This window comes from Nothobranchius furzeri, chromosome 10 (genome assembly GCF_043380555.1).
Source record: "Nothobranchius furzeri strain GRZ-AD chromosome 10, NfurGRZ-RIMD1, whole genome shotgun sequence".
NCBI lineage: Eukaryota > Metazoa > Chordata > Actinopteri > Cyprinodontiformes > Nothobranchiidae > Nothobranchius > Nothobranchius furzeri.
In genome coordinates this window covers 70,880,804-70,893,540 of record NC_091750.1, presented here as the reverse complement: position 1 = coordinate 70,893,540, position 12,737 = coordinate 70,880,804, and the positions used below count along the sequence as shown (strand labels likewise).

General features: G+C 38.6%; 1 protein-coding gene across 1 annotated transcript in view; it reads right to left on the bottom strand.

The window, feature by feature from the left end:
- The window catches only part of zgc:77151 (AT-rich interactive domain-containing protein 5B), a 68,597-nt gene extending 56,742 nt beyond the window's left edge, over nucleotides 1-11,855 (bottom strand). The window contains exon 1 of the mRNA XM_015976673.3: nucleotides 11,724-11,855. Within this exon, the coding sequence (XP_015832159.3) occupies nucleotides 11,724-11,744 (21 nt within the window). The 5' untranslated portion in view covers nucleotides 11,745-11,855. The remainder of the gene's footprint in view (nucleotides 1-11,723) is intronic.
- Between the last annotated feature and the right edge of the window lie 882 nt (nucleotides 11,856-12,737).

Here is a 12,737-nt window from a genome sequence, read left to right as displayed (position 1 = left end):
AGGAGATTAAATTAAATGCTGGGTCCCTGTGGAAACTTTACAGCTCGATTATAGTGACAAGCTGACAACACTCCAAATAAATGCCACCAAGCACATTTACAACTAATTTCCAAGAGCAAAATCTAAATACATCATCAAAAAGGACAAGAAAACTCCCAAAACTCATTAAATCCAGAAATGAAGATTTGTCCTAAATAAAATTTGGATTAAATGTTGATATTAAACCACAAATCCGTCAGAAACGTTTTCGGAGGTTAGAATCAAACAGATATTATTTTTTTGTCTTTTTGCCAGTTTAGTCTTAAAATTCATGAAAGTTTGTTTTATTGTTGATTTCTGTTTACTATTAAACTATTTGGTCAACTTTAGTTTTTCTAATAAATCTTTTTTCTACAAGCTTACAGGTATTTAAAAAGAATTTTAGAAACTTTCACACAACAGATTATTTTTCAAAAGCAGTGTTACGGCTACCAGTCTGGCCAGTGGGGTCCAGGAGCCAGGGTCACCCAGCCCCGGTGATCAGCCTGACGGCGCCCCTTCTGCTCTCTTCCAGGCTGCTGAGGAGCACAGCTGAGCAGAATCTTGTTGATGACCAACACCTGGATAAAAAGGCTGTGCCTTCAGCAGTCTGGGAGGCAGCAGTGCAGGGCTTCTGCTGTCCTCCTGGTCTCGGTCTGGTTTAACCTCTCTCGTTGTGATGAGTTTTTAAACTTTGGCAGTTGGAACTCTTAGTGATGACTTTTAAATGATCCAGTGGGATCTTTTTGATGTTTGTGTTAAAGGTTAACTTTGTTTGTGGAATTTTATTGACTTCAGTTTTAAACACCTTCGTTGCGGTAAAGCTTTTAATATAAGTTTTTACCAGGTATTTTAGTCAGTAGATTGTTGTAGACTTTTATCAACTTCATTGTGCTTTTAGAACACCTTCGTTGCGGTAAAACTTAATAAGTTTTTACCAGGTGTTTCTATAGTTGATAATTCGTCTTGTAATGTTAACCTTTTTCAGAGTTCTTGAGATTGTTAGTTTCTAGATTGTTTTTATAATGCGCGCCATCTGTTTGCTCGTTTTTAGAACCTTTTATTACAAATAAAACCATTTTAAACTCCACCGTCATCTTTCTCACGTTACCCCCTCCTTCGCATTTTAACAACACATGTCGGGGACGTAACAGGCAAAAAATAAATCTGTACATAAACATTACAGAACTGATTCAAGTTGGACAAACTAGCATGAATTAGAGAGATATGGGTTTTTCTAACGCTGATATGTAGAGGTCATGGTCAGCCGATGGCTGATTTGTGTTTAAGGTTTATTAAAGCCGATATCTGGACATTTTCTGCATTATTTGCCTGATAAATCTCACCAACAGTAGAGGCAGAAGATTTCTGAACCTGAATCAGCTTTTAAACACAGACTTTACCCAACTGTTAAATCTGCTCACCATTTAAATATTTTACCCACGTTAGTCAAACAAATGAATAAACTCTGCAAAAATTAAATGTACAAAACAACAAAAATGACAGTTAACAGTAATGTTTTAGAGCATTTACAATGCAGATGTTTTTCAGAAATGTTTAAATCAAATTTGGCAGCAGCACCGGGATGCTCGCCGGTATGCCTGACTTTAAATCAGCTCTACTAAAGAGGTGTACCAGCCGAGGGTAATTTATTAAAAACCAATAGGAAAATATCAGCCTGATATGTCAGCTGACTGAAATATAGGTCTATCCCAAAGATGAATAAAAGTAAAATGTCAATCTGTCTAAACAAAAGTAGTTTGTTAATTTTCTTTTATGAATTAATTGGTTTCAGTGCACTAGGTAAGGGAATCTTACAGGGGAATGGAGATAGTCTTATTTTGTAGTAAATTCAACGTTAAACCACTGAACATGAAAATAGTCTCCTACACCCATCTCCTGCAGTAGCTTCTGATAGAAAACAGACGGTGAAACTCTAGGATTAGAAAATCCTGACAGATCTACGTCACCCTGTCACTAACATTCATGGACTCACCCATCTTGGCTCCCGACGGGGAAGGCTGTTGTTGGATTAGCGTCCAGGAAACAGTAGAGAACGTCTCAGCTAGTAGAAGCTAACCGTTAGCATTAGCAACTCCAACACACAGCAGAACTTCTCCATGCTTGTGTTATTTGTGAAGATAAAATATCAACATTGCAGAGCGAACAGAGTCATTGATAGAGTTGTGTTGCTGTTAGCCAATCAGAGGAGAGATGTCCAAATATTAGGAAGTAGGACTTCATATCCTGTCGTCTGAAGCTCTCGCCTGATCTAGCAATCTTCTAGCTTCTGAAACAGGCGCACCAGGGTACAACTTAAGAGGCATTCATTCCAACTAGGGACCATTGCAGATGTATTGATTAAACAAGTGACCAACACCTTTAACACATGTGATGCTAAACTTTTTGTTTAACATTGAAATCAATAATTTATACATAAAAAAAAATAGCTTGATTTAGTCTAAAGTTACAGAAAATATCATATTAATGAAATAAGTTTAATAAGAGGAAATCCCACCCAATAAATTTGTGACTAAATGAAGAAAAAATAAGGATAAAATTAAAACTTAATTAGTTAAAAGAAATGTAATCTATGGTTTAGTAGAAGTTCAAAATAAAATAAAAATTAACTAGAAGTTGATATGAACAAAAAAAGCCAGGCCCAGCTTGACCAGTTTAAGTGACCGACTGATCTGAAACTCAAAAAATAACTTTCTTTTCCCAGGGCTGTGAACGCATCGTTTGCGGTAATGCTATGCATTAATTCATGCTAGCATTGGCATTTCCACATTGAAATTTTTACTACCGCAACCAAAAACGTTCTGGATATTCAGAAATAAAAACAAGATGGGTCTTTTTAATGTGAATCAACATATGCCAGAATCTTTACTGTCATGTTAAATTATTATTAAGGTCCTCAAAAACAAAGTCAATTATTTTTCTTTTTCAAAATAAATGAAATCTAATTGAAAACATTGATCATTTTATTATTAGTGGTGGTCGGAGGGAGCGTTGGCACCAATGTTCGGCAGGTTTCACCCAGGGCAGCTGTGGCTTCATAGTCGCTACATCCTCCACCAGCATGTGAATGGGTGAATGACTGTGTTGTGAAGCGCCCTGTTTTTTTATAAGGTGCTACACAAATACAGGCCATTTATCGTGTCAGTTTAAACACAAGAATCATGAAGGAATTTATTTTATCACCATTTACAACGTATTAAACCCACAAATAGGGCTGGGCGATCATATGATCGCACTTTGTGATCACGATCATTTTCAGTTCCAATTACAGTGATCAGCTGGGAGTCTCGATCAAAAATGCCAGATCTGGGCAACCTCAGTAGGGGGCGCTAACACTCCATGCCCATTGGTTGCCCACCGCCATTTCACAAAAAGAAGAAGCATTTGCTTTCCTGCTCCGCTTCTGCGATGAAGAGGTTTAATAAGCAGAATGGCCAAACGTGGAGCTGAAGACAGCGAAGTAGATCACAGTCATGACTTGGAGTTGTCTTCTGGAGATGAAGACATTGTTCAGAAGAAAGTTACTCAACGTCAGTTGTGTGGCGGTGGTTCGGTATCTCAAAAGTGACATTGAGCAAATCAAGCCGACATGCAAGGTATGTCGGCGAATGGTGCCCTCAAAAACCAGCAACACTACGAATCTATTTAATCATCTAAAGAAATACCACCCAAGTGATTATACAGAGAGCATGAAAATGCTAGCAGAGTCCGGACAACTTGTTAGCTTGTCTCAAAGTAGACTTAGCACTAGCGCGGCTGCTAGTAGTGGTCCAGCCGGCACTGGTGGTGCAGCTGCACAACCAAAACAGCAATCAATCAATCATCTCGTCGTTTTCAGCTGTTGAACCGTACGAGCAGAACTCAAAGAGAAGCAAAAGCATCACAAAAGCTATAACTTTTTGTATAGCAAAAGACATGATGCCTCTGAACACAGTAGAGAAAGAAGGATTTAAGCATTCAATCAAAGTTCTGGACCAGAGTTACGAAATACCCAGCTGAAAGTATTTTTCTCAAACTGCACTGCCACAGCTGTATGACGAATGCAGAGAAAAGCTAGAGATGGAGCTCAAAGATGTTTCATTCTTTGCAACTACCACTGAGCTTTGGTCGAGTCGTTCATCTGAGCCATATTTGAGTCTAACAATACACTACAATGACAAGGAGGGGACTCTTCAAAGCACATGCCTGCAGACAGCATATTTTCCGGAGGACCACACAGCTGAAATCATCAGTCGGGGATGGAGGATGCACTGGAATCATGGAACCTGAGCAAAGACCGCCAGGTGTGCATCACAACAGATAACAGAGGCAACATAGTTAAAGCTGTTGTTCTCCAACGATGGACTCGACTTCAGTGTTTTGGTCACCGGCTGCACTCCGCTATAGGTAAGTAAATATCAAGAAAATTGTTCTACATTAATATATAACAATGCAAATAGAAAATATGCTTTTAGAGCTTTAAATATTAGGGGGATCTTATAATTACATTTAACAGGGAAGCAACGAAGCAAAGCTACAACAGGAGAACTGTTAACCTCCTGACACCTGAACCTGTATTTGATGTGATTTCAAAGAAAAAGTATATCAAACTATTACAGAGTAGTCTACACTCATTTAACGGAAACAAAATTACAAATATTAAAATAAAATAAAACTTAATAATTTGTCAAATTTCCTATAAAAAATAAAACTAAAAATGTTAGTTAATATCATGTGTCTATAAATAATAACAAAACGGTCTAAGGTGAAGATTATAGCATTTTATAGTGCAAGGAGCCAATGTCCACATATTCAATTCAATTCAAAAATACTTTATTAATCCCAGAGGGAAACTGATTGCTGTAGTAGCAGCTCAGAATAATAATAATAATAATCAAGTCATCAAAGAGTTGTTGTATATTACAATGGCTGTTGGCAGGAAGGATCTCCAGTAGCGGTCAGTGTTGCAGCGAAACTGAAGAAGCCTCTGACTGAAGACACTCTTGTGTGGACACAGGGCCCTAAGAGGTTGAAAAATATTTATCAGGACTCTTGCTGTACCATTTTGGATCAGCTGAAAGCTTTTTGTTGTCTATCTGACACTGAATGTACCCAGTTTTTGGTTATCCCTTGATTAATAGCATTTGAAAAAAATGCAAGCTAAAATTGTTTTATGGAGTTTGTAGGTTTTGCATTATGCAGTCTCTATGTCAATTCTAGTAATATTGAGATTTGTTAAGTTATTTAATATTTTTTTCAGGTGGAAGCATGAAAGACAAGAGGATTGAGAGAGCTGTTGGTGTGTCCAAAAAACTGGGCAGTGCTTTTTCTTACACACTGAAAAAGAAAAAAGCACTAGCAGCTGCCCAGGATGAACTGAAACTGCCAAAGCACAAGTTGATCACAGAATCCCCCACCAGGTGGGGGTCGTGTCATGCAATGATTGCAAGAATTCTGGAGCAGGAGAAGACCATTGCAAAGGTTTTGTCAGATGATAGAAAAATCAGGCACCTGATTCCTTCATGGCAGGACATAGATGTTCTAGAGTGTCCACAAGGCCCTAAATCCCCTGGTTGACTTTACTGACGCCCTTTCTGGAGAAGTTTTTGTCAGTGTCTCTTGTGTGAAACCTGTCCTTCAGGTCTTTAATGAAGAGGTCTTAAAGCCAGATGATACTGACACAGAACTTACCAAGGCCATCAAGAATTCAGTCACCTGCTACTTAAATGAAAAATATGATGATGATGTCACTGATGACCTCCTGAGCATGGCAACCCTTGTTGATCCTCGCTTCAAGTCCAACTACATCCAGGCTGACAAAATAGAGGTTTTAAAGATCAACGCTGTGTCTCAGATGTTGGACGAATGGAAGACTTCACAGTCCAGACCAACTACCTCAGCAGAAGCCACATCTTCAGCTACACCAACGAAAGTAACAAAAAAGACTCTTGGGACCTTTTTCCAAAAGCCCTTTGCTGTTTCCACGTCTGGTCAAACAGATGAACAAGCTGTAGAGGCTGAACTAAACAGTTACCTGCAAGTGCAAATGCAGACAGTGAAACCAATCCATTGGTATGGTGGAAGATCCACTCCCAGTGTTTCCATTACATAGGCGTAGCGGTGGTGGCCCACCATGGCTGACATCCCAGCGCCACGCCTACAAGATCCCAACTTTTATTGATTTTTTTTTGCGCCGTTTCCCGAAGAAGCAGCGGGAACTACTCTGTTTTGCTTGTGATCACAGCCGGCAGGCAGGCAGCAAGGAGGAGGAGGCAGGGCAGGGTGGTTACAGCTAGGGATGAGCCGGATACTCACTTCAGACGAGTATCCGGTACGGATAAAGCATTTTTGATGAATACGAGCATGAAGCAAGTAAAACTCGTAAATATCTGTAATCGTGCTGAAGGAAAATCCTCATTGGGTAACTGACTGTCTTCACGCTCTGTGATTGGCCAGTCACATAGAGCGTCCGTCCCTCCCTACACACAAAACTGCAGCCGGGAGCTCCGTCCGTCCGTCACTCACTCACTCACTCACTCACGCACGCACGCACACACAGTAACGGATCTCTCTGTGCTTGCTTCACTGAGTGCGTTTACATGCAGCCAGTAACCCTTTTAAAACCCGAATATTCACAATAACCCGGTTCCGCAGGTCCATGTAAACACCGCCAAAAACCCGGATATGCTCATAACCGGGTTTTTAAAAACCCGGTTACTACACCTGGGGTAACCCTTTTCTAACCCGAATGTTTGGTCGTGTAAACGCATACCGGGAAATCCCCATCAAAGCGTGTGTTCTGCGCATGCTCTGTTCGCAAGGAATCTTGGTCTTTTGAGTAGCGAGACGTCTTGTATGCGCCAGAACACCGGAAGTAAACAAGTTGGGAGCAACATGGCGAGTCGCGGCACAGCACCACACTTTTGGAGTGACGAGGAAACCTCGGTCTTCATCGATCTGGTGAAAAGTATGAACATTATGTCTTTTGTTGACGGCCGAAAGTACAGAGACAGCAAAATATACAAGAAGGTAACCGCATATTGTGTCTTGACGTAGTCCATACGTCCTGACGCTACCCCAACGTCCGCATTTAAATCGGGTTATGCAAGTTAGGGGTAACTCTTTCTATTTATGCTTGTAAACGGGTTATTCTGATCAACTCAGAAACCCGAATACCGACCTTAACCCGATCATAACCCGGATATTGGCCGCATGTAAACGTAGTCACTGTTGCTCACGTTTCTTCAGTGCTCCCTAGGTTTTCTTCAGCTCGCCTCTTTTTCAGTTGAATATTTAAAGTTACTTTTATCGTAACACACACACACACACACACACACACACACACACACACACACACACACACACACACACCTCAGTCAACATTGTTTTGTTTAACTGTGTGTGGGGAAAAATGCCACCAACGTTAGGAAAAAATCAGTTAAATCAAATTAAAATAAAATGGTTCTAGTGTTTCATATTTCCTAGTTCCTACTGCATGAGTTCAGATGCATTAATTCATGCACTTAAATATTAATGTTCTGATTTTACTGAAAAACTTGTTCTGTAATAGTTCCTTTATTATTGTGATCAAAAATATTTAATCTCAGTTCTGAGGCTGCTCTGTAAATAGTTTTCAAATAAACAATACACATAGCAACTTCTGATCAATCCATATTAATTTCAGATTTAAAATAATGTATTGATGTAAACCACACCCACTAATTTCCAAATAATAAATAAGAGGTGCATTCATCTGTGTTTGTCCTTTGATCCACATTACTGATATTTTCAGCACCAGAACAATGAAGCAAAGAAACATATTCCTGAGTTTATGTTAGTAATTTTATTTATTTGGTGCATCTGACCTGTTCTATTTTTCTCTGAAATGAGATAAAATCAGTGCTTCTATGGGTTGTCTCCTCTCTGCACTAGAAAAATGTACTTCATTATAATGTTCACTATAATGCATCTTGATGTTATTAACAAATAAATTAAATCAAAGATATTGGTCAATAATGCTAAATGTGTAAATTTGTGTTTCAGTCATTTTTATACTGGCTTAAAAATACTTCATTAAGTCTACTAAGCAGGGGTGTAGAAGGTGTTTAAAAGGGCCAGCCCAGTAATGATCTTGGACCAAAATAAAGGGGGCAGAAGGAGATGTTTTTCCAGACGCCAAGAAAAATTAAATGCCCCCCCCCCCCCCCCCCCCCCCTCTGCAAAGTGTGTCACTGAGAGTTTAAAACAGAAATTATTCTTGTGCAAAAATTGGGTGTATTAACCTTTAATACTAGTTATTAAAATGCAGCAGCTGCTGGATTGGTGCAGTTCAAAGTGGAGTGCATCAAATAAAAAAATATTAACATAAAGGTGAGACGTGTCATAACCCCCCCCCCCCCCCCCAATCCCCACCAACACCAGAAAAATTCCTAGGGGAAACACTGCACTCCACAACATAGCCCAGAGTTATCCCACAACATAGCCCAGAGTTAGCCTCTTGGCAAAGCGGTACCTCTGTATTCCTGCTACTAGCTGACCCTCAGAGAGGGCTTTTTGCACAGGTGGCAATATTGTGTCATAGGTCAGCTTTAAAGCCAGATGCTGTGAACAGGTTAGTGTTCCTGGCAAAAGATCTGTCACCAAGTCCTGAGTAATGTGCACCTCGCTTCAAGACCAACTACATCCAGGCTGACAAAATAGAAATTGTAAAAATCAACACTGTCTCTCAGATGTTGGATGAATGCAAGACTTCACAGTCCAGACCAACTACCTCAGCAGAAGCTACATCTTCAGCTACACCAGTGAATGTAACAAAAACAAAAAGACTCTTGGCACCTTTTTCAAAAAGCCCTTTGAAGTTTCAACGTCTGGTTAAACAGACGAGCAGGCTGTAGTCCTAAGTAATGTGCACCAGTGTTATGCTCTATTGTGTTTACACATTTTATTCAGTCGGTTTATAGCACAGCAAAACTGACATTCAGGTTTACAGTTTAAACTTTGCTCTATAGGTGTGTTATTGTTTGCATAAAAATATTTGATTTGAGAATTCTGCACAGCTAATTTTTATATTTGTTTATCGTTGTTTGATTTTGTACCTGCAAAGTAGCTAAACTGTATTGTTAAGATTAAGTGCCAGTAGCTATGGCATAAACGGCATATTCATATCATAGATAAAAAAAGATTACATTTTATGGTCTGTTAATTTTCCAAAGCAGACCATTTGTTTATTTTGTACCTGTATATCATTAAATACACAGAGAAAGTCAATAAAACGTTTAACTAATATCTAGTTTCATTATTTTTACATTTTAAGCTGCTTTAAACTGACAATATAAAAATTAATCGTGATTAAAATCGAGATCGAACGATATGGAAAAATATATCATGATCATTCTTTTTGCCATATCGCCCAGGCCTACCCACAAAGCAATATTGTCATAGAAATATAAGCAGAAGTTTGAAAGAAAAACAAAAGTATCTAAATTCTGTTTCAACAACTTACTTAGTAAAACTTTTTATTGGAGGTTCAGGATTGTTTAAAAATAATTTCTCATTTTCCCCAACAGCCATACTGATGGCTTATTAAAATTAAAAGTTTTGTTTGGAAATTGCAAAACAGAAATGAGACATTTAGTGTTTTTATTTTGCTCAGTCACTGAAACTCAATGTTGACACACTTCCTGTAGACCATGTGAGCAATCCAGCTGTAAAATCCAGGCTGATTTTACAGAAATTTTACAAATATTTATACTCCTGTTGATGCTAAACTCTTAAAATAGAACTTATCTTCAACTCAGTTAATACGTCTCTGCTGGAATCAATTTGATCAACATGTGCTGGAAAATTAATAAAATTATTTCTCAAAATGGCTGCCATCTTAGTTTGAGCCTTTTTAAAAAATTCAGCAAATTCACCCCTCATCAGCTTTATTTATGGAGGTTTGTAGTCAGGGTGGCTGTTCTTTTATTCTCTGATGATTAACTAATCCTGGGAGCTGCAATCATGAGGAAGGAAACAAAAGGACGCCTAAATGTGCTGCATTTAGTCCTCCTGGTGCCATTTAAACCCCCACCCCAAAAAGCAGTTTGCACATGTATAACTAAATTATAGTGAGAATAGATGTTAAATACCAGCGTAAAGTGGGCCATAAACATACTATTAGGCAGTATGGCGGTGTTGTGTGAATATGCCTGCTCTGTTTTTTTTTTTTTTTTGTGAGCCTGGGGGAGGGCCAGCTGAAGCACTGCTCCAGCCTAGCGGCAGGCAGGAAAATAAAAGCCACATAATATAATCTGAGCAGTGAGAGGCAGCCCTCTTTCTAAAATGTGAACACACACACACACACACACACACACACACACACACACACACACACACACACACACACACACACACACACACACACACACACAGGAATTTAAGATGGAAACCCTTAATCTGCACCATGCCTGCGTCAGTTCTCGTGATATTTCTGAGAATAATGCGGTGAGATTTTTTAACACAGTTTTCAGTAGAGGGAGGAAGAAAAAGAAGAAAAGAGAAAAGCTGAATATTAATAAAAAAATGTTTCCTGCTTTGCACAATAAACAAATAAATGAAACACTATTGACCTTGGCTATATCCTGTTATTCACAAAGCTTACAAGTTCACCTCTGGTGTGGGAAACAATAAAAGATAAATAAAACCCTGCTGCAATAAATTAATATTTAAACAGACATTATGGAAAAATACACAGCCATAGCTGGAAAATTAAATATCCTCCTCCATAAAAGGCATTCATGGAGGATTTCTGTCCAATAAATGTTTTCTTTTTCAAAAGTAGCAGCTCACATTGCCCTGGCTGTGTGTCCTCGAGGTTTCCTGGACTAATCCTCCATATTTCAGAGTAGAGAAGCTCATTTCACCCTTAAACAAAAAATTAAAACATTTCCCCTTAAACTGAGCCAATTACATCGGAGACAAAATGTCGGGGAGGACTAGATAAAAATATCAATAAGCTTCCTATTTAAAGCACCACAAACGTTGCTCCACCTAGTTCATGTCGAGGAGGAAAATAATATATATTTATGTGTGTTTAATATCACGTCGGCGGAATTAACGTTCAAACATGGAGAATGGCGACGCGGCAGAGCTAGGTTGTTTCTGCTGAAAATGAGCACGAGCCCAAAAGTTTCCTGATAATTTTTCAGGCAGCCAAACGGGTAGAAATTAAATTTTATTTGAGCTAATGTGCTGCTTGGTGTGGGTGGGGGTTGGTAGCCGGGGGAAGAAGAAGACTTGTGTCGACACGACACACACACACACACAAAGAAATTAATCATTAACATGGCGAAAATATCAGTAATATTAAACTGAAATTCAGCAGCTGAGACTCCGATATGAACCCAAGACACAGCTCGGAGAAAACCACCGACTGTTCCCCGAGAAATGTACAAATATCAGCCGTTTATTAGACACTAGCCCAAAGAGGAAAAAAAAAAGTTGAGCCTGGCTGAATAAAGTTGTAATTGCAGTCAGAGCAACTCTCGGTGCCTGATATGGCAAAACAATCAATACGACATGGCCAAACTGAATTAAATTAAACGCGAAATTTGACTAAAATTCACACCGACACGCGGTAAAAATATTACCCCGTCAACGTGTAACAAAACGAGCGGACAAAGCGACATAAATCGGTATTTATTTGGAAATTATATCGGCTTTACCTGTATTGCATTGTGCTCCATTGCAGTCCTGCATTCCCTCTCAGCGAGGCCCCTCTCCGGTTACACCGCCGGGACGCGCCGGCACACAAACAAACGCACCACAAAAGAGGAGGGCTTAAAAAAAAAAGAAAGAGCTTATTTATTTATTTATTTATTTATTTATTTTTAAAGGGTTAGGATCTGGGTGTGGCCAAAGTTTGCCACACAGAACAACTTATAGCTAAAGTCACATTTAAAGGGGGAGTTTTTTCAGCATATTTTGCTTAATCGACATGACGTATTTCCGCCTGAAACGCAATACGAGGGCGGGGTTTAGCCACAGGAGAAAATCACAGAAAATTTGGTCATAAAATACACGCAAGTACCCATAATGCATCTCACGATTGAATCATTTCATCTGACGAGTCTCATCTATAAAAAATAAAGCGAACATTTTCTGAAATGTACACTATTTTCTTTTTCTTACCAACAAAGCAAACACTCCTACAAGAAAAAAAAAATGTTTATTTTTACATCATATTTCAGAACAAATATTAGACAAATAAGTCATTATCTAAACTCAGACATAGTATAACATAATTAACATTTTGCCATTTAAATCAAAATAATTTTATTTCAATAGATGTTTTTATTGTAATCAACTACTGTAGCACAAAAAACCTGATTTAAAATTATAATAAATGCCTTTAATACAACAAACTGTATTTGTTTATTGAGTTATTGTGGACTTCTATTGGAAAATTTACTACGCAATGTTTTATTCATACCTTTAAATGGGAACTGATCTTCCAAAGTGGTTTAAACGAAGCCAACTGGACTTCTTTGGTTCCTTGAAGACGTTCTGCTTTCAAAACATCTTCAAGAAACAAGTTCAGCTGCCTTAACCCCTTCGGATTACCATGGATTACTGAAAACCTTCACCAGCATATGAACTGATCTGTAAAATTAGGGGAAAATTTTTTCAAAAATGCTTCTTTACAGTCTAATGCCTTTCAAAACAAATTCATTTCATTT